Genomic DNA, 17,453 nt, shown 5'->3' on the forward strand with positions numbered 1-17,453 from the left:
AACTGACAGGTAATCAGAGTTGTCAGCGTTCTGTCCCCATCTGATATCTTTCCTCAATCTTTGCTGACCCCAGAATTCAGATCATCGCTTCTCCTTTGAACTTCAACGTGAGTATTATGGTTCTCGTCCCCCAAACAGGAGACTCTGCCCCCAGGGCTCAGTGGCCAGAGACTGGCTCCATGTCTTGAACAAAACCCTTGTCCTTTCTCAACCGGTAGGATTTATACCTGCTTTCATTACTGTGTTTTCTCCTTGACTAATGTGCCTCCACTTGCAAGCGCCTCACTGCTATAACTGCTCGGGAACGCTCAGGAACAGAAAAACACAGGATGGGGCGTGAAGTGACACTAAGTCCATCAAGTGACTCACACCACGGGTCAAGATGCACCACTAGAAATTCTCCCCACAGTCGCTGGCTGAGACTGTGTCATGAAGGAGCTTTCCCAAACAGAGCCCCCTCCCCAAGACAGAGCTCCAAAAACTAGTCAAGGCACTGGGCTTGGAGATGGAGAACCAGAACCTACCCTAGGGATTGGCAAACCACTGGGGGATGCTGCATGTGGACACATGTAACTCTTCCTTTGCTTTTGTTTTTTTTATGATTCCATGTTTTTTTTCTCGTAACTTCCCTTTGCTCCCTACTCTTCCCCCCCACCCAGCCCCTGTTTCCTTCCCCCCTCCATCTCTCCCCCCCCCAGTCCCCACTAGTAGGTCCCACATAACCTGCCCAAGAAGGTCCCTACAGGAGCCACAGGGCCCCCGGCTTCCCATCTTAAGAGGAGATCTCTGTGCCAAAGTATCTGAGGGCCCCTGTTCTCAGACCTCTCAGACCCCTGTAGTACTGCTGACACAGGAAAAAAGGGGGAGGGCAAATATTTTTGTAAGAGGAAAAATCATAGCGTGCTTGAAATTGGATGGTTGCTTAAGTGTTTGGGTCTGCAAATCATCCTAAAGGAATTTTAATAAAACAACAAATGCATAAAGAGCACCATGGAATAAAGATTACGTTGTTTGGGGGGCAACATTTTAAGGGAAGTTTCGCAGTCACTTTAGAGGCCTGATCTCCTAGGAGTCCCATAAAGTTTCTCTCTAGATTTCTGACATTAAATAAAGACTCTGTGTCTAATCTCAGCGGGGTGCCATTCACAGCAAAGGACTGCCTCCTTCAGGTCGCTCCCTCCACTCGTGGACTGGGGTCTGTTAAGAACTGCTGGACACCAAGAGGGCACGGTGAGATAAGAGACCAGGTCACCCCCCACCCTCTATCCTGCCACCACCACCCGCCCCGCCCCTCCCTGCTTCCAGGCAAGCTGGAGAACACAATGCCTTGCCTTGTCTCAAGCACAGGTTCAAGAAGTTAAATTAGCAGCTGACCTGGTGAGGGAGGAGAGAAGATCTGCATTTTAAATGACTTAATGTTGACCTCGCCAGAAGGGCTTCATTTAAAATATATTGTAGAGAAATAACCGGTCCTTTTCACACCCATAAGGGTAATTATTAAAATTTTACACACGTGCCTATAATTAGAACGGTGAAACTAGAGAGAAGTCCGCTTCCCGGGGTGTCTCCCAGGTCTGCCCCAATTAGATCTGGTAAATAGAGAAGCCCACTATCCTCAGAGAGCCGCAAAATGAATCTCACAAAATGCCCCAGGGAACACTGCTGTGGGAAACTGAAGTACAAAACTGTTCTAAACGATCAAACATCAGACCACTTTTTCTGAAAGGGGGGGGGGGAAATCTTGATTAAATCAGATCTTATTCCCAGTTAGCTCTAGTTTATTTGAAACATGGCGGATCGGGCTTAAGTAAATTCACTTAAATCAAATTATTCCAAAGAAGGAAAACTATTATAGGAGGAAATGGAAATAGCTATAATCCATCTTTGAAAAATAACTAGGTAATTCCTTTGAAGAAAAGGTTCAAAGAGCTTTCAAGTTGCAAAAAGACAGTCATAGAAACATTGGATCCAAATGGCCCGACCCAGGGGCAAGAAAACGCACAAGACCCTGGGTCTTCCCTCCCTCCAGCGCCCACCACTAGCTTTGTGACTGACCCACTGGAAAAAATGGGGAAAATTGGATATTGGTAAACACAAGGCAATTCCCAGTTGTCCTATCTGGTACTATAATGTCTCTTTGGATTTCAGGTGTGAGGTAGGCCTTTTGGTTTATGCTGGTCATGAGGGAACTGGGAGCCACATAAAAAGTTCAAATAACGGGAAATCCAATGATCAGAGCCTCCTTGCCAGCAGTCTTGGACACTGTGGTCTCTAATACCTCATTTCTGACAGAACCCACTTGGAGTCCCGGGCTTGGGTGCCAATCCAGTGGCTGCCATGTTGAGCAGAGGAGACTCCGAGGCGTGTGAATCCAAAGAGCCACCATCCCGCTCTCCTCAAGGGGAACCGTGGGCTCTCACGTACGGAGAGCATGTCCTCCTCTTATTGGCACGGGTCCTCTCTAAGAGGGATTGTCAGGCGGCCAATCTGTGAGCTACTTAGAAACGCATCCACTATTTACAGAGATTGGTTCTTCCAGAATCTTCTGAGCACACTTCTAACCAATGCAAAAAGCTGTGGCTTTTCAACACTGTTCATTCCACAGTACACTTCTAGTGTCATACATGATCGTCTAGGGCTATCGCTTGGGAAGAAAGAGAGAGCAAGGCCTGAGGGGAAGGGAGGCAAGAGGGAAGGCAAGGGGCAATAGGAGCAGTACCAGGTTAGGAGACGGAAACCATGCCCTGGTGACCTGCTTCAGCCTCAGTCTGGACGGTGCATGGGGGAATTAATTCAAATAATTGAATTATTTTAACTTTTACTATAACGGACATCTGGCCTTCACGTGGCCTGTTTTCTTACCATCTGTTGCCATTAGGGCAACCCTGTCTCTGTCACCTCCACATTTTCTGAAGACAAGTTACAGGTCAGCCTGCCAGGGAACCTCAACAATCTTCTTTCCTCCATTCCTCGCCCCCCACCAGGACGGGCCTTTGTTTAATGACACAGATCCCGGAAACCAGGACCGGTAAGACATCCTAAGGGCATTTCAACGTCTGTCTTGTTTTATGCTTCTGTATTTGGCCCTTGGGACAACCAAAACACGATAGTGAAACGACAGGATGAAAAGAAAATTCTTTGAATTGTCCATTTTAAAGCATCTGATCTTTAAAATCTTTTGAGGGAAATTTAAAAAAAAAAAAATGGTTTCCTCTTGTTAGTTTTCTAAGGATCGGTATGTTCATTCATTAACACCTGTCAGCGGTGCTTATTCAGCCAGCCAAGCAGTCTGGTTTTGGGAGCCAGAGAATCTAATTGGTTATTCGAATGACATGTTTCAGAGAGTCTAGAGATGGTTTTTAGTAGTTGCCAAACAAAATTTCCTTCTCGGGTACGAGAGTTAAATTCACAACATTCTATTGATCCTTCTCTTTTCTCCTAATAGAAAGCCTTTTTCAAGCCATTGAGATGGAAAAAATTACTTGCACCTGAGGTGGGAAAAAGAAAGAAAAGAGAGGAATCAATGATGGTGCTCACATCTGGGTGTAAAAATGATGCCGTGAGACTTTTGCCAAGAGCAATCATACAGGCAAACAAAAAGGAATTCTTCTAGAAAATGAGTCATGGAGTGAACTCACTTATGGACCCTGAATTATGAACCAATTATGACTCACTCTATCCTGGAACTTCCTTCTGATTACCTTCCTTCTAAGTTATCCCTCTGTGGGGATTTCTCTGTGCACAATTGTACGATGGGGCTTCGATAAAGATTATAATAAAAACGGAAGGTTAGCTGGGTTCCCTTCGACTTCAGCATTCTGATATTCATGGAAAGGGAATTAAACAATGGCTAAGCTAAGAGTAGGACTTTTGAACTAAACTATTTTTCACTATTTTTAAGAAGTTTTACGGTTAACCAAAATAAAAATAACACCCATAAAAATTCGGATCCACTTGAGTTTATGCAAAGCTAAAGTTTGAATAATCCACAGAACATGTATGTAACCAACCGATACTTATTTATAGCTGTGAAATTAATTTTATGGTCCCTTTATAGTATTTCTACCTTCCTAGTTATGTTTATTATTAAAATTAATTTTCATTTTCAAAACCATTATTAAATATTGGAGGTAAAAGGAGGTGGCCTAGAGTATTGTCTGGGATTAGAAATAGACGATGAATAATTTTCAAAGTCAATAATAACTGAGAATTGACAACACAACACTTAAAGGATAGTCTTGTTTAAAAAAAAAAAAGTCATACCAATCAGCTTGATATTATTGTCTTCATCTAGTAGCAAATTTTCTATCTTCAAGTCCCTGAAATAAACAAAACCACAGGATATTTCAGATAGGCATTTGAAATCGTGGAATGACATTTTGCTTCTGAAGGCAAACGAACTGTTTGAGAGCTACTTTGAACCAACCCAAAAAGCTCCCTGTCAAAACTCCACAATCAATAAGTAAATATTTATAAATATGATACAATTAATTGCTGCAGACTGAAAAAGCCAAAGGATTTCAGAAACGCAGAGAGCATTGAGGGCAGAACACATCATGAGAAGTTTCCAGAAGGAGCAGGATCAAAGCGGAAACTTGGAATTTAAATAAATGGGGTTGGGAGAGAATGGAAGAATCATTCAAGACAGGCGCTGCCCAAACAGGTGGGGAAATACAAATGTGGCCACGTGTATGTGAGCTGGTGAGCAACACCAGCTGGGGGAAGGAACAGACTTGAGGAAGCAGCCAAAAAAAAAAAAAAAAAATTGAAAGCTAACATAATGTATCAGTCCTTCAAACTCCATGCATGGAGCCCGAGTGTCATCCACAAATTGGCAGATGATCATCCATTTAAGAAAGCAGATATCATGGTGGGCAGAAAAACAGACTCCAAAGATGTTGGCTCCTAATGCCTGGTATTACAACCAAGTGAATGTTAACATTACATACCCAAAAGGAATTAAGTTTGCAGATGGAATGAAGATTGTTAATCAATCTGTGGGTGACTCTGATCATTGACACTGAGGGGACTTGAAGAGTGGAAGGGAGAATCGTACTCAGGCTCATGCTGAATGTGGGGTGCCTGTAGGATCTGTGCAAGCCGACTGTAAGCTCCTAGCCGGCAGGAAACATGGCAGCCCTGCTTACCACTGCACCCCCAGGACCTTTGCACATCCCAGGTACTCAGTAAATACAAATGAATCTACATTACCAAAGAGACTGTTCTGGATTTCAGAAGAAAAAAACATGGGCTAAAGTATTCATTTGGTCATCAAAACCATCTAAGTTGATGATTACAGGATAAGCATCTTTAAGCTGTCAACTCAGACACACCTTGAGTATTAGATCTATAAGAACATTCTTCTCTTACAAACACACACACACACACACCATGTTCCCTTCCACGGTTTTGAAACACATGGCATTTTTGGTCCAGTTTTTTTATTTTTCCCACTTTTGAACAGAGGCATAGGCAAAAGAAATCCTTTTTCCTCATAGCTCTACTGAAGAGAACAGAATAGTGTAATCATGATAAGCAAACAACACTACATCAAAGTCGTGAGACAAAAGGGAGCAGTTGCTAAGGCTTTTAGTAAACGGAGAGCAGTGTCCCATTTCACGGAGACAGATGCTCACAGCCCCGTCCCAGCCGTACCAGCTCATCCTCTTCTCCAAGAGGAACTAGAAATCTGGATTTTATCCCCATTTTTAAATGCTGGCAACAAATTCACATTTCAAAACAGTAACAACCACGCTGCAGGGGCAACCTTGCCGGCAAGACATGGCCTGCAAACTACCAATTTTCAACCTCAGTATGGCGGGGATGGGAAGCTGAGTCTGGAAAGGACATGAGATTGCCCAGGGAGAGAATGTCGGGGAGAGGAGGGAAGTCGGGGACACTGCTGTCCCAGGAACAAGGAAGGGAAGCATTGGGAAGCATTTCAAGATAGGAAGAAGTCAAGTGCAGAAAAGGGTGAGCTCTAAAAAGCATCCAATATCTTTCAAAATTGGAAGGCGGCTGGTAGCGTTAGGGCTGGACACTTGGATGAGGAAGGACGTCTGAGTTGAAACTTGCAGCTAGGGAATATGGATATCCCCCAATCCACATGCACCCACCAACTGGGAGGTGGGAGGAAGAATTGGATCCTTTCACTTGGATCCAGCTGAAACAATACACAGACTATATAAAAACTGTATCAGCCTTTAAAGGGTATCATGTATGTCCAAATGCAGGATGACCCCAAATATACAATAATCTTCTCCTCATTTTTCCAATGGGAAAACTCTGTCCCTCAGTAAAGGCTTTTTGGAAAACAAACGGATAAACATTTTTAAAATGCAATGGAACTACCAAACGACTATCTACAAAGCTGCACTATCGTGTTTAAGAGCATATGCCATAACATTAACTTCAGAAATATTATTCCCACACCCTCACAGTTCATGAAACAGTGTCATTGAAACTTGCCACAGCCAGGACGAGGCTGACAGTCTTCGTGCCGTATTACCAGAGTAGCATGATCTTAAAGTTGACTGGATGTTTGTCACAAAGCACTTTTTAAATCGCTTGCTGGTAATCTTATCACAAGCCATGTAAATAATAAGCGCCCATTTAAAATCTCTATAAATTAACCACTCAGTGAATTGTTTTTAGAGTTGTCTCCCAAACCCTCACAATGGGGAGGTCATTTCGCTAGAAGTTATTATTAAAGCCATGTAAAACATCCTGGTCTCCCTTTCTATCCATTTCCTTGGGAGGTTTCTCGAGCTCCCTGAGTCATAAGTGAGTCCAGGTGAGACACTTCCTCTTTTTGGAGGAGAACCAGGACATGCTCTAATTTGACCTTATATTCAAGCATATACGGTAATTCCAAAAAACCTGCATGCGCACACAAAACAGTGGGCCAGCAATAGCCCAAACTGTTATCCTGTGAAAACTGATTATAAAGCAGCAGTGCTATTTAAATCTAAAGGAAGGCCACAGTTTGTTTCTAGCGAAATTAAACCTCCTTCCCTGGAAAGAATGGAAGCCACACTAAGGCACTGAAGGAGAAATTTGGTTCAGAACATACACTATGGAGAAAAACAATTTAAAGAGGTGGGGTATAAGAAAGCAATTGCCAAAAATTATAAAGCTAAGCTGGATAATTTGGGGACCATAAAAGCCTTAGAGAACAACCACCATGATTAGAAGAATGATATAAATGGGAGACTGAAAATAAGAAAAAATGCAAAAGAAAAAAAAATGCCCACTTTTGGGAAATCGGGAAAATGTCATAAAACCAGGGGAGGAAGTATTAAATGTAATTATCAGGCAAAATGAAAAAAATGAAATAGGTTTTCATTTTTACCCACCGCATCCCATAGTAACCTACTCCAGCCCCCGAGGCAAATGCTCAGAACAAACCTGTTCACCGGTTGTTTGCCCCTATATGACCCATTTGTCAATGTGTCTACAAGATTTCAGCAATAACCAGTCTAACTGCCTAAAGATTCCATGACTAGTTAAAGGTGAGCTCCATTAGTCTCTGTCCAGGAGATGAGCGAACCCAATCCACCCAAATTAAAGGAACATTTGACCGCTTTTGGCTTCATCTAGTTCTACCTCCTGCCTTGTCTTTCAAAAGATATCTAGAAGGAGGGGGACAACATTTTCCTTCTGACTCGTTAGGAAAAAAGGCTTTAAAATCATATTTTTAGAAGTCTTTTTTGCCTAGGTATTTGCTCAAAAGAGTCAAAAATGTGTGGACATAAATGTTCCTAGCAGCTTTATTCATAATTGCCAAAACTTGGAAGCAACCAACCTGTCCAGTAGGTGAACGGATAAACAAACGGTGGTCCACCCAGACAATGGAATATTTTTCAGCAATGAGAAGAAATGAGCTATCAAGTCATGAAAAGCCAAGGAGGAAGCCAAATGCATGGTTGTTGTTGTTGTTGTTTTTTTTGGTTTTTTTGTTTTTTTTGACAGAGAGAGAGAGAGAGAGAGAGCATGAGCAGGGAGGGAGGAGCAAGGGGCGAGGGAGAAGCAGGCTCCCCGATGAGCAGGGAGCCCAATGCAGGACTCGATCCCAAGACCCTGGGATCATGACCTGAGCCAAAGGCAGACGCTTAACAGACTGAGCCACCCAGGTGCCCCAAATGCATGTTTCTGAGTGAAAGAAGCTGGTCTGAAAAGGGTACACACTGTGTGTTTCCAACCATAGATCCTCTGGAAAAGACAAAACTCTGGAGACAGTAACAAGATCCCTGACTGCCTGAAGGAGGAGGAGGGGGGTGAATAGGTATTTTTTTCATATAGGTGCATATTTTTTTGCATATTTTTTGCATATAGGTGGTGAAATCATTCTTTATGATACTGACATCATGCATTTGTCAAAACCCACAGAACTACAGACCACAGAGTGAGCCCTAATGTAAACTGTGGACCTTAGTCACTAATGATGTATCAGTATTGGTTCATCAATCCTAACAAATGTCCTGTGCTATTAACAAGACATTAACAGGGAAAACAATGTGGAAGGGGGGATGGGAAGGTATGTGGGAACTCGACAGTTTCAGCACATTTTTCTGTAACCCCTAAAATGGCTCTAAAAAATAGAGTCTATTAATTCTTTAAAAGTAGCTTTTGGGATTTTTTCCCCTTCCTAGGAGATAAGTCCTAGGAATGTTATGGCTACAATCAAGTGGCCTCACTTGATGTTCACTGCAGAGGGAGCATCCTTACCCCCCTGAAATTAGTTATGAGTCCCATTCAGCACAGTGGGCCACTCGGAGCCTCTGCCCAGCTAATCGACAATGACCAAAGAGGCCACAAAATATTCCCGAGAGACCACAGAACTGAGAGACACCTCTCTGAATAATAAGAGGGATGAATCTATTCACAAGGTTTTAGTGTGAGAGACCACAGAACTGAGAGACACCTCTTTGAATAATAAGAGGGATGAATCTATTCACAAGGTTTTAGTGTGAGCGTATCACAATGTGTCTTTAAAAGAAAATACTGGTAGGCCTCTGTTTTCCAGAAAACCTCCCCGTGGTCCATGTGAAAAGCATTGTACTTACACTAGTTTCACCACCAAGAACAAAATATTTGGCTCTGTTAAGTGTCAGATTTGACATAGGGGAAGGTTCTGGACAGCTGACTGGTTCGCACTTGATGGAGGCAATGCTCAATTTCACAGTAATGCTCCTGGATCAGATTAATCACTTTATGGAGGGGAGAGAGAAGTAGGGGGCTCTTCCCACGGTCCTGCAGTGTGAGGAGTTTCTCCTTGTGGCAGGCAGACTGGAAGGTCAGAGTAAACTTGTAACACAGGAAAAAAAGGGAAGGGAAGAAAAAGGCCCCTGGATGGGGGGAAACAGCTTTTTCCTTGGCCAAAGGAGCTTCAAAGAGGAGTCAGGACAAGCAAGAAAGGGGACAGGGCATGCCCTAATATAAGGGGGCACCAGAGGATCGGGTTACCTGGACAATGCTAGGGCGGGTGTGGGGGGGTGCATGTGTCTTGGGAATTTACTAAAGGAAATTACCATGTGTCTTGGGAACAAAGGAGGGAGCCCAGCCCAGAAAAGGCCTCCCAGAGTGCAGGCACAGAGCCTTCCCTGGAAACTGGGCAGTTCTGGGAGAAACGCCCAAGGGTCTCTCTTCACAGCGCTCTGCAGATCTGACCTTGGGTCTCCGGGTGTATTGTGCTTCGGGAAGGGGGAGACTGGGCGACGCTGGTGGGTGTTTCTCCAGAGACTGAGAGGACCCAGGGGGGAAAGCCCTAAGCACCAGCCCTTTGTTCTAGTTTATTTCAAAAGAACAAGCTCCAACAGGACTAACAATTAAAGGTTCACCCACAGGCTACCAAGCACACCCCTCCGCTCCCCCTGCACCTACTCATTCACCCACACTCTCCTTGCGTTTCTTGAACGATGGAATCTCTAAGATTTGGAGGCTAGCCACCAAGAGCTCCAGTCACAGCCCCCCAGACAGAGGGGTGTGTGTCAGGGAGGACCCCGCTGCCATAACAAACATACAGGGCCCTGGTGCTCAGGGGGTGAGGGGAGGGGAAGCAGCTGCTGGACACCTTCAAACCAACGGCAGCCGGGAGCAGTACTGGGGAAGCGTAGAGCGTGAGTGTGCATGTGCGTGCGTGTATACCTGTGTGTGCATGCATGTATGCGGGAGTGTGTGCTTGCATGCGTGTGCGTGGGTGGGCAGCACGTGCATGCGTGTGTGCGCATGTGTGTATATGGGTGGGGTGGGGCTGCACATGTGTACGTGTGTGTGCGGGCACGTGTGTGTGTGTGAGTGTGCATGTGAACACTGGGATGGGAGTGAAGGAAAGGTCGGGCCCCTAACAAACCTGAGGCCTAGACGAAGGGACCCCGGAGTGCATGCCTCTCGGGTGGAGACGGAAGATGAAAGCGAAGAACTGAGCGCAAGGCCCAGCCGGGGTTCAAGGCTGCGGAAAGCAGGCAGTGTGAGCCACGGAGGAGCCAGGCAGAGGCACTGAGCACGGTCTCAGGGCAAGACCCAGCAGCTGGGGACAAGGACAGACAGGCTCTCTAACTGACCAGCCTGTGGCCCTGGGCAAGTCATTTAAACATCGTGCGCCTGATTCTGGTCTGAAAAACGGCGTCCCAAGAGTGGCCGCCCGGCAGGCCCTGAGCAGGAGGAAGTGGGAAAATGTGCCCAAGCATTTGGTGGCCGCTCGGAGGCTAACCAGGAGGCTAACCAACTGCTAGCAGAGATGAGGTGAGAGGCTGGAGCCGAGGATAATAATAAGACAAGTGCACTGCAGAGCCCAGAAAAGACTTGAAAGGGTGATTAATCAGGTGATAAGCAAACAGCATTGGGGGCCATTAGCCCTCATATGAAAGATCAGGAAGCAGGAGCCCAGGGGGTGTCCAGAGCAAACTCAGACAGGATTAGGTCTGGAGGAGAAATTTGGGCCTGTGGAGATGGATTTTAGCAATAAGCTAAGAATAAAGCATCCAAGAAAAGCACATAACTCCCCAAGGCCATCAGCATTTTGCAGGAAACAAGAGGGTTTTTTTGGGTTAGGTTTATCTCCAAAAGCACTGTATGAAAAGCAAATGATTTTTTTAATCACTGATTTACTTACAATATGGGCATTTTGATAAAACACAAGAATAATTTGTTAAGCATGTACCTGATTCATATATTCCAAATGAAACCTTTTATTGAGTTCCTACAGTGCTCCAGAAATGAACTGTTTATAAAATGAAAGAGCTGTTCAGTCACTAAAAAGATGCCACTCTATAGATTGTGACCTGAAAAATAAACAAATTGGTACTAAGTCAATGAAGAAACTCCCTTGAAATTCCAGGGACAGAATGGAATATACCAGAACGAACACGGAGCTGGCTACCAGAATGCTTCCATCCGAGGGCCAACCCTGACACTAGCTGTGCTCATTCAACTTCCCCTTCATGCATTCAACAGTCTTGCTGTGTGCCTACCAGGCTCGATGCTGAGCTCGCTTGCGGCCTGTGCAGAAAACATATCAAACAAAGTCAGTTATCGTTAGAAAAGTGTTTGGAAAGCAAAGCAGAAATGCAGTGTGAGTCTATGACCAGGGGGGCCTAGCCTGGAGAGCCGCCTGGAGGAGGTGAGCTTAGAGCCAGGACCTGAAGGATGAGCGGGATGAGTATAAGCCCAGGACATCCGTGAGGCCCTCAGCACACAGAACGCTGAGCTTCAGTTTCCCAGGCACAGAATGAATGAGGTGGGCTCAGAACTAATGAGAGCAAACACGCACTCAGTACTTACTGTCTCAGTTTTGACACTTTACACAAATTGACTCATTCAATCTTCACAACAACTGCGTGAAGTGGATTATCCATTATTCCTATTGTGTAGGGAGGCACGAAAGCCTGAGTGATTTGCCTGATGCAGCTTTTAAGTGGCAGAACCAGCATGTGGGTGCGGGCGGTCTAGCTTTAGAATCAACACCGCTGACTGCTGGATACCCACTCCACAAAGCTGCTACGTTAGAGCTTTGTGAAATCTCTTATTTCCAATCGTATTTTCTAAATCCAGCTGAAACACAAAACCTTTGATATATATCACCGGCGCCTCCAGATAGGTGCTCTCTCTCAGCAGAAGGCCCTGGGATCCCAAACAGTTCCTGGATGTGAGCAGAAGTTACCCCCTTCTCATCCGCCTTCTCCTCCCTCCCCTCTCCAAGAAAACCTAAGAGTTAAAAGAACTTAAGACCCTACCAGTGCTTCTTGTCAGGCCCAAGAGAACAAAGAAGAGCCCCCTTCTCGTCCACTGCATTCCTCTTGAGCACAGAAGGCCCTTTCCCAATATTGATAAATGAGTAAGGTCATGGCCTTGGGAGCGGTGGCGTGGACGTCTGTCCAAATACAGGCTCGCGCTCCCTTTGATCATGTGTCTCTCCATCCTGGTCCCGCAGGGCCCCAAGGCTTGTCTCTTCCTGCTTAGGGAGGGCAGTATTGTATTACCCTGTGATGTTTTGTCTGTACAGTTTGACTGGCCTTTGTTACTTTGAATGAACAGATGAATCTCAAATTAGCCTCTCGGTATAATCACACTTTTCACTGATCGATGTTAAGAGTCAACGCTCCATTGACAACAGGCAAATCATCAGGTTTTGGCATCGTGCTGGATGAGCACGTTTGAGAGAAAGAAGAAAGAAAAAAAAAAACTCGTATCTTAAAGGTGGAGTATCTCAGGCAATCCTAACACGGGGTAATGAAGAAATGAGACCATACTCTACTTTTGTAAAAGCTAGCCACAGCCCTGTTAGAGCAAAAGACACAAAGGTCCTGGCAGGTCCTGTTTAAGATGAATTTCTCTGCCAGCTCAGGGAATCTGCTAGATAGAGCTTTGGTTTCCTTTTTTCTCTTTCCACTTACAATATTTACATGATTTTTTGAGATTTGCTTCCTTTAAATGATATTTCAGTAGTTCCAAGTAGATAATTAAGTATTTAGATTTCGTGTCACAGGAAATGAAGGCTTTGCCAAGAATTAAGCCGATGAGAACACAAGGATATAGTATCAGCCTAATCAGGAACTTCGCATTTAGAGCATCCTCTGACACACATAACCAAAAGCCCTTTAAATCATCGTATATACACAGCCACCAAAACTCACCCTAAATCCTTTTGGATGATCCAATCTATTTGCTCAGAAATCTTCCCAACGAGTGACTCCGGGCCACCTCTGAAATACTATACTCTCTTATTCATTTGCAAAATCTAACTTCAAAATAATTATGAAAGTCCATTCCATCTCTGCAGCATATAAGAGAAAAATTTCCACCACGGAGAGGGGCTACAGTGAAGAGTATTCCAGCGCTAAGCTGGGTCAAGTATGCTATACATTGGCAGGATAGAATCTGGGAAAAAGACAAGTCATTCAGCTAAAGTCACCCATGAGTCTCTTCCTCACAAACATCCTCATGTGACGTTCTCCCCCACCTAGCCCCCGACGTCCCGCGCACTGGCATTCATTAACGTGATTGCTAGACAGAAACATGAAGAACTCCTCCAGGTTTCCCATCTTCCCTAACTTTAAAAGATCTGAGCCTCTGCCATTTCGGGCTGACGAGTCTCTTTCCAAGGAGAGAGGAAGAAGTAGAATGCCAGAGATCAGAGGAAGAGCGCACCGTCTTTGCTATCAAAACATTATTAAATTCATTCCTTTGACATTCTGACAGTAATTGCGCTGAGAGCGATTGGAATTTGTTAAAATTACTTTAAAAGCGTTGTTGAGAGTTTCCTGTGGGAGAGGCCAGGGAACCACGCACAGCCCTCGCTGGTTTTCCCTTGCTCGTCCAGGGTCCGCTGGGACCAGCAGACTCCGTTATCCCGGCTGATTCATTCCTGAGGTTTCTGCCTTTGTCATGGCCATAAACAAAGATAGAACCAGGCACACTCACCACCGTTGTTCTCCTAATCGTGGCAGAGCCGTGACACAACAGGCTTCACAAGGGTATTGTGGGAAAGAGCCAAAAATAGTGCTATTCACCTCAAATTTCTGAATGTTCCCTTCCTTGCTGATATAAACTCAAAGAGTTCTAATGAACCGAGATTTCATGACAACACGGAGAGATTCTCTCACCTCAGTGAGGAAACCATCCACCTGCAGGGACTGAGCCAGGGAACCACCCCGACGGTGGCCCTAGGCTTATGCACAAGGGGGCAGAGCATCCAATCCCATGAGTACAAGTTCTGTTAATGAAAGGCCTAGAGCTGCTTTCTTCACTGATCACAATCTGAGTGGCTTTCAAACACGTAACACACACCGTGAGAAGCTGAATTTTTAAAAATATGTGTCTGGTCCAGAGGTCAAACACAGAGTTGCCATGTGACCTAGCAGTTCCGCTCCTAAAGGTAGAATTCTACAAAAGTGAAAACACATGTTCATGCTATAACCTCTATACGAAGGTTCAGAGCAGCGTTGTTCACAGTAGCCAAAAGGTTGTAAACAGCCCAAATGTCCGTAAACTGATGAATGGGTAAACAAAATGTGGTCTCTCCCTGCAACGGACTAGTACTCAGCCCTAAAAAGGAGTGACGTACTGATAGATGGCACACTGGGGATGAATCTTGAAAACATGATGCTACGTAAAAAGAAGTCAATCCTAAAAGACCGCATACTGTTTGTTTCCTTTTATATGAAATGTCTAGAACAGGCAAATCCACAGACAGAAAGCAGATTAGCAGTTGCCAGGCACTGGGAGGAGGTGGGGGGGGGGATGGAGAATGACTGTTGATGGGTACAGGGCTTCTTTTTTGGAGTGATGAAAATATTCCAAAATTAGATAGTGGTAAGAGTTGCACAACTCTGTCAATATGTTAAAACAGCTGAATCGTACACTTTAAAATGAATTTCATGGTATGTGAATTGTACCTCAATACAAAAAAATGTCAAACATATGCCTGCATGTGTGTGTATATACACATATATATACCCCCACACATGCACATAACGCATTTCATGACTTGATCTTTCTTTTTAAAATGATAATCAATGAAACATGACCCCTAATTTTTCTCAACAACCTAGAGTGATTATTAATCATAATTTCAAGAAGGAAGAACTATGCATTTATTGGTGAAGTTCACATTTCCTTAGGAGGAAAAGAGGGCCATTTTTATATATTTTTCTCTTTTTTTTCCATTTTCTTTTAATACAGAACTAAAAATGACAACATTGCTAAAAATGCTATTCCCATTCCCTTCTCCTCGTGGAGCTCCTCCTCAGGAGGGAACAGACTGGTCAATCAAACTTTTGTTTGATTTTCATAAGCATTCGCAAGGTGGGTCTGGCTTATGGGAACCACCCCTCCCTTGCAAGAGCAAGTTCACAATTTAAATGGTGATTCAATTCAGATGAATAAAACGGCTATTGAACAACCACCACATATAAGGCAAATACAGTGAAAACACCACCCCTAGCACTAGCTGAAAAACAATCTCATGCCATCTTAACATTGATTCTTCTTTCAGGCTCCTGAGCAACTGGTCTCATTATACTTTGCAAATAAAGAAGAGCAGCCAGCACTTAACATGGCCCATATTATGTACCAAGCCCGGTTCCAAGCACTTTTCATATATTCACTCATAGCATTCTATCTATTAACCCTTACACCAACTACAAGACAAGTATCGTTATTATTCTCATTTTACAGAAGAAGAGATTGAGGTTCAGAGTGGCTAAGTAATTTGCCCAGGGTCACACAACTATGAAAGGGTAGAGCCAGGATGCAAACCCAGGCACTCTGGCTTCTGATGTCACTCTCTTAACCCCACGATGGCATTAACCCAGCTCACAAAATAATTCCATGACACATGCAGAAGAACTGTAAAGCACGCTGCAACCATTCAGCCTTACGTAGAGCACACGGAAGCACTGTCGGGCCATTCAGCACAGAGTCGGTCATCAGCAGCAGGGCAGGGTCCTTACCTGTGGACCACCCCAGCCCGGTGCAGGTGCTCCACGGCAGAGATGAGCTGCCTGATGTATCTGCGGGCTTCAGACTCCTCCAGCCGCTTCTTCTCATAGATCTTGTGCATCAGGTTGCCCCCGGGACATAGCTCCATGACCAGGTAATAGCTATTCTCCGTCTCTAAGATATCAAGGAGCTGGGTGATGTTGGGGTGGCGGATCATCTGCTGAATCTGCCCCTCTCGCCGAAGGTTCTTGGTGACATAAGTGTCCTTTTTGGCTCTCTTCTTGTCAATGACTTTTATGGCCACCTGAGGAAACACCGAGAACGTGGCTGTTGTCAGACATCGCAAGCAAAGGTTATTCCCTCATCATTCACAAAAACCCTAGGAAAGTACATAGCTACTTCTCTGTACCAGGAGAAAACGCTTATAAAATAAGCATCAGGGGGAAAAAGGAAAAGTGTAACATCAGGAACCAGATCCAATTATTAAGGAAGAGAGTAAAAAGGCAAACTTGAATGGTCATCTGGAAGGCGCGGTGAAGAGTCAGTGTTGAACTTGGTTTTCCACAGCCTGAAACGCCAAGTTCTCCTCCAGCCAAGGGCCTCTCCTGGCTCCCTCTCAGGCTGAGCCATCATCCATCCAGGGGCTGGGATCCCCAGGGCCTCCATTTCTGAAAGAGCTAAATCTGTCCCCATCTTCAGTTCTAGGGTGTGGCTGGGGACCTGGGGGATGCCATGCCCTCTCCTTTCTCCCGCCCTTTCCCTGCCCTGCACCAGGCCCTCTGGCCTCCAGCATTCTCCTCTTCCCCTTGGTGAGTTATAGTGCAAGTTAGCTCTTGGCCCTACATCAGGATCCTGGTGGTTGCTGCTCCAGGGCTGTATCCCAGCTACCCACAGAACACCCCTCCTGGGTCACTGCCCTCACAATCAACATGTCACATGCACAGACCCTCCAGCTTTGTACAAAGGCAGGGAAAGAGGGAGGAGGGGGATTTTGTCTTTTCCGGCCAGGTCTGCACCCCTTCCCTTTGGTGGCATTCACCTCCCTGCTCACCAGGCCCTAAAACACACCACTGTTTTTGCCCTTTACGATTTCGCTCCTCTTGCCATGGGACCAGCCGCTGACATCATGTCGATTCCTTCTACTGATGCCTCCTCACCTTTCCTTCCTCTCTGTTCCCGTGCCGCCGATCCGGTTTATTTAGGACTATGCCTCCAGCACCCAGACGCACCATCCCTGGGACTCGAACAACCCAAGAGCCATATTCATGGAAGGCTCCTGAGCCACAGGGTGTGGAACCCAAAGAGTGGTTCTTCCACCTCTATGTATTTCCTTTTTGTGTGATTATATTTTATAACTTTCATAATATACTCAACATATTAGTACAGAGTTATGATACAGATGAAAAAATAAATGATTGGTAGATGACTGATAGACAATATTTGCCGTGAGGAGTTCACACATTATTTTCCTGACATAGGTTTGTGATTAAAAAATGAATTCAGTCTTGGGGGCG

At 44.9% G+C, this 17,453-nt stretch overlaps 1 protein-coding gene across 1 annotated transcript in view; it reads right to left on the bottom strand.

The window, feature by feature from the left end:
* HUNK (hormonally up-regulated Neu-associated kinase) overlaps positions 1 to 17,453 on the bottom strand; it is a 101,037-nt gene that overhangs the window by 43,837 nt on the left and 39,747 nt on the right. The window contains exons 2-3 of the mRNA XM_028116851.2: positions 15,951 to 16,243; positions 4,264 to 4,319 (exon numbers count right to left, since the gene is read on the bottom strand). Coding sequence (XP_027972652.1) covers positions 4,264 to 4,319; positions 15,951 to 16,243 — 349 coding nt within the window. The remainder of the gene's footprint in view (positions 1 to 4,263; positions 4,320 to 15,950; positions 16,244 to 17,453) is intronic.

Source organism: Eumetopias jubatus, unplaced genomic scaffold, assembly GCF_037043125.1.
Source record: "Eumetopias jubatus isolate StellerSeaLion01/CBP00866 unplaced genomic scaffold, mEumJub1_p1.0 scaffold_1, whole genome shotgun sequence".
Lineage (NCBI taxonomy): Eukaryota > Metazoa > Chordata > Mammalia > Carnivora > Otariidae > Eumetopias > Eumetopias jubatus.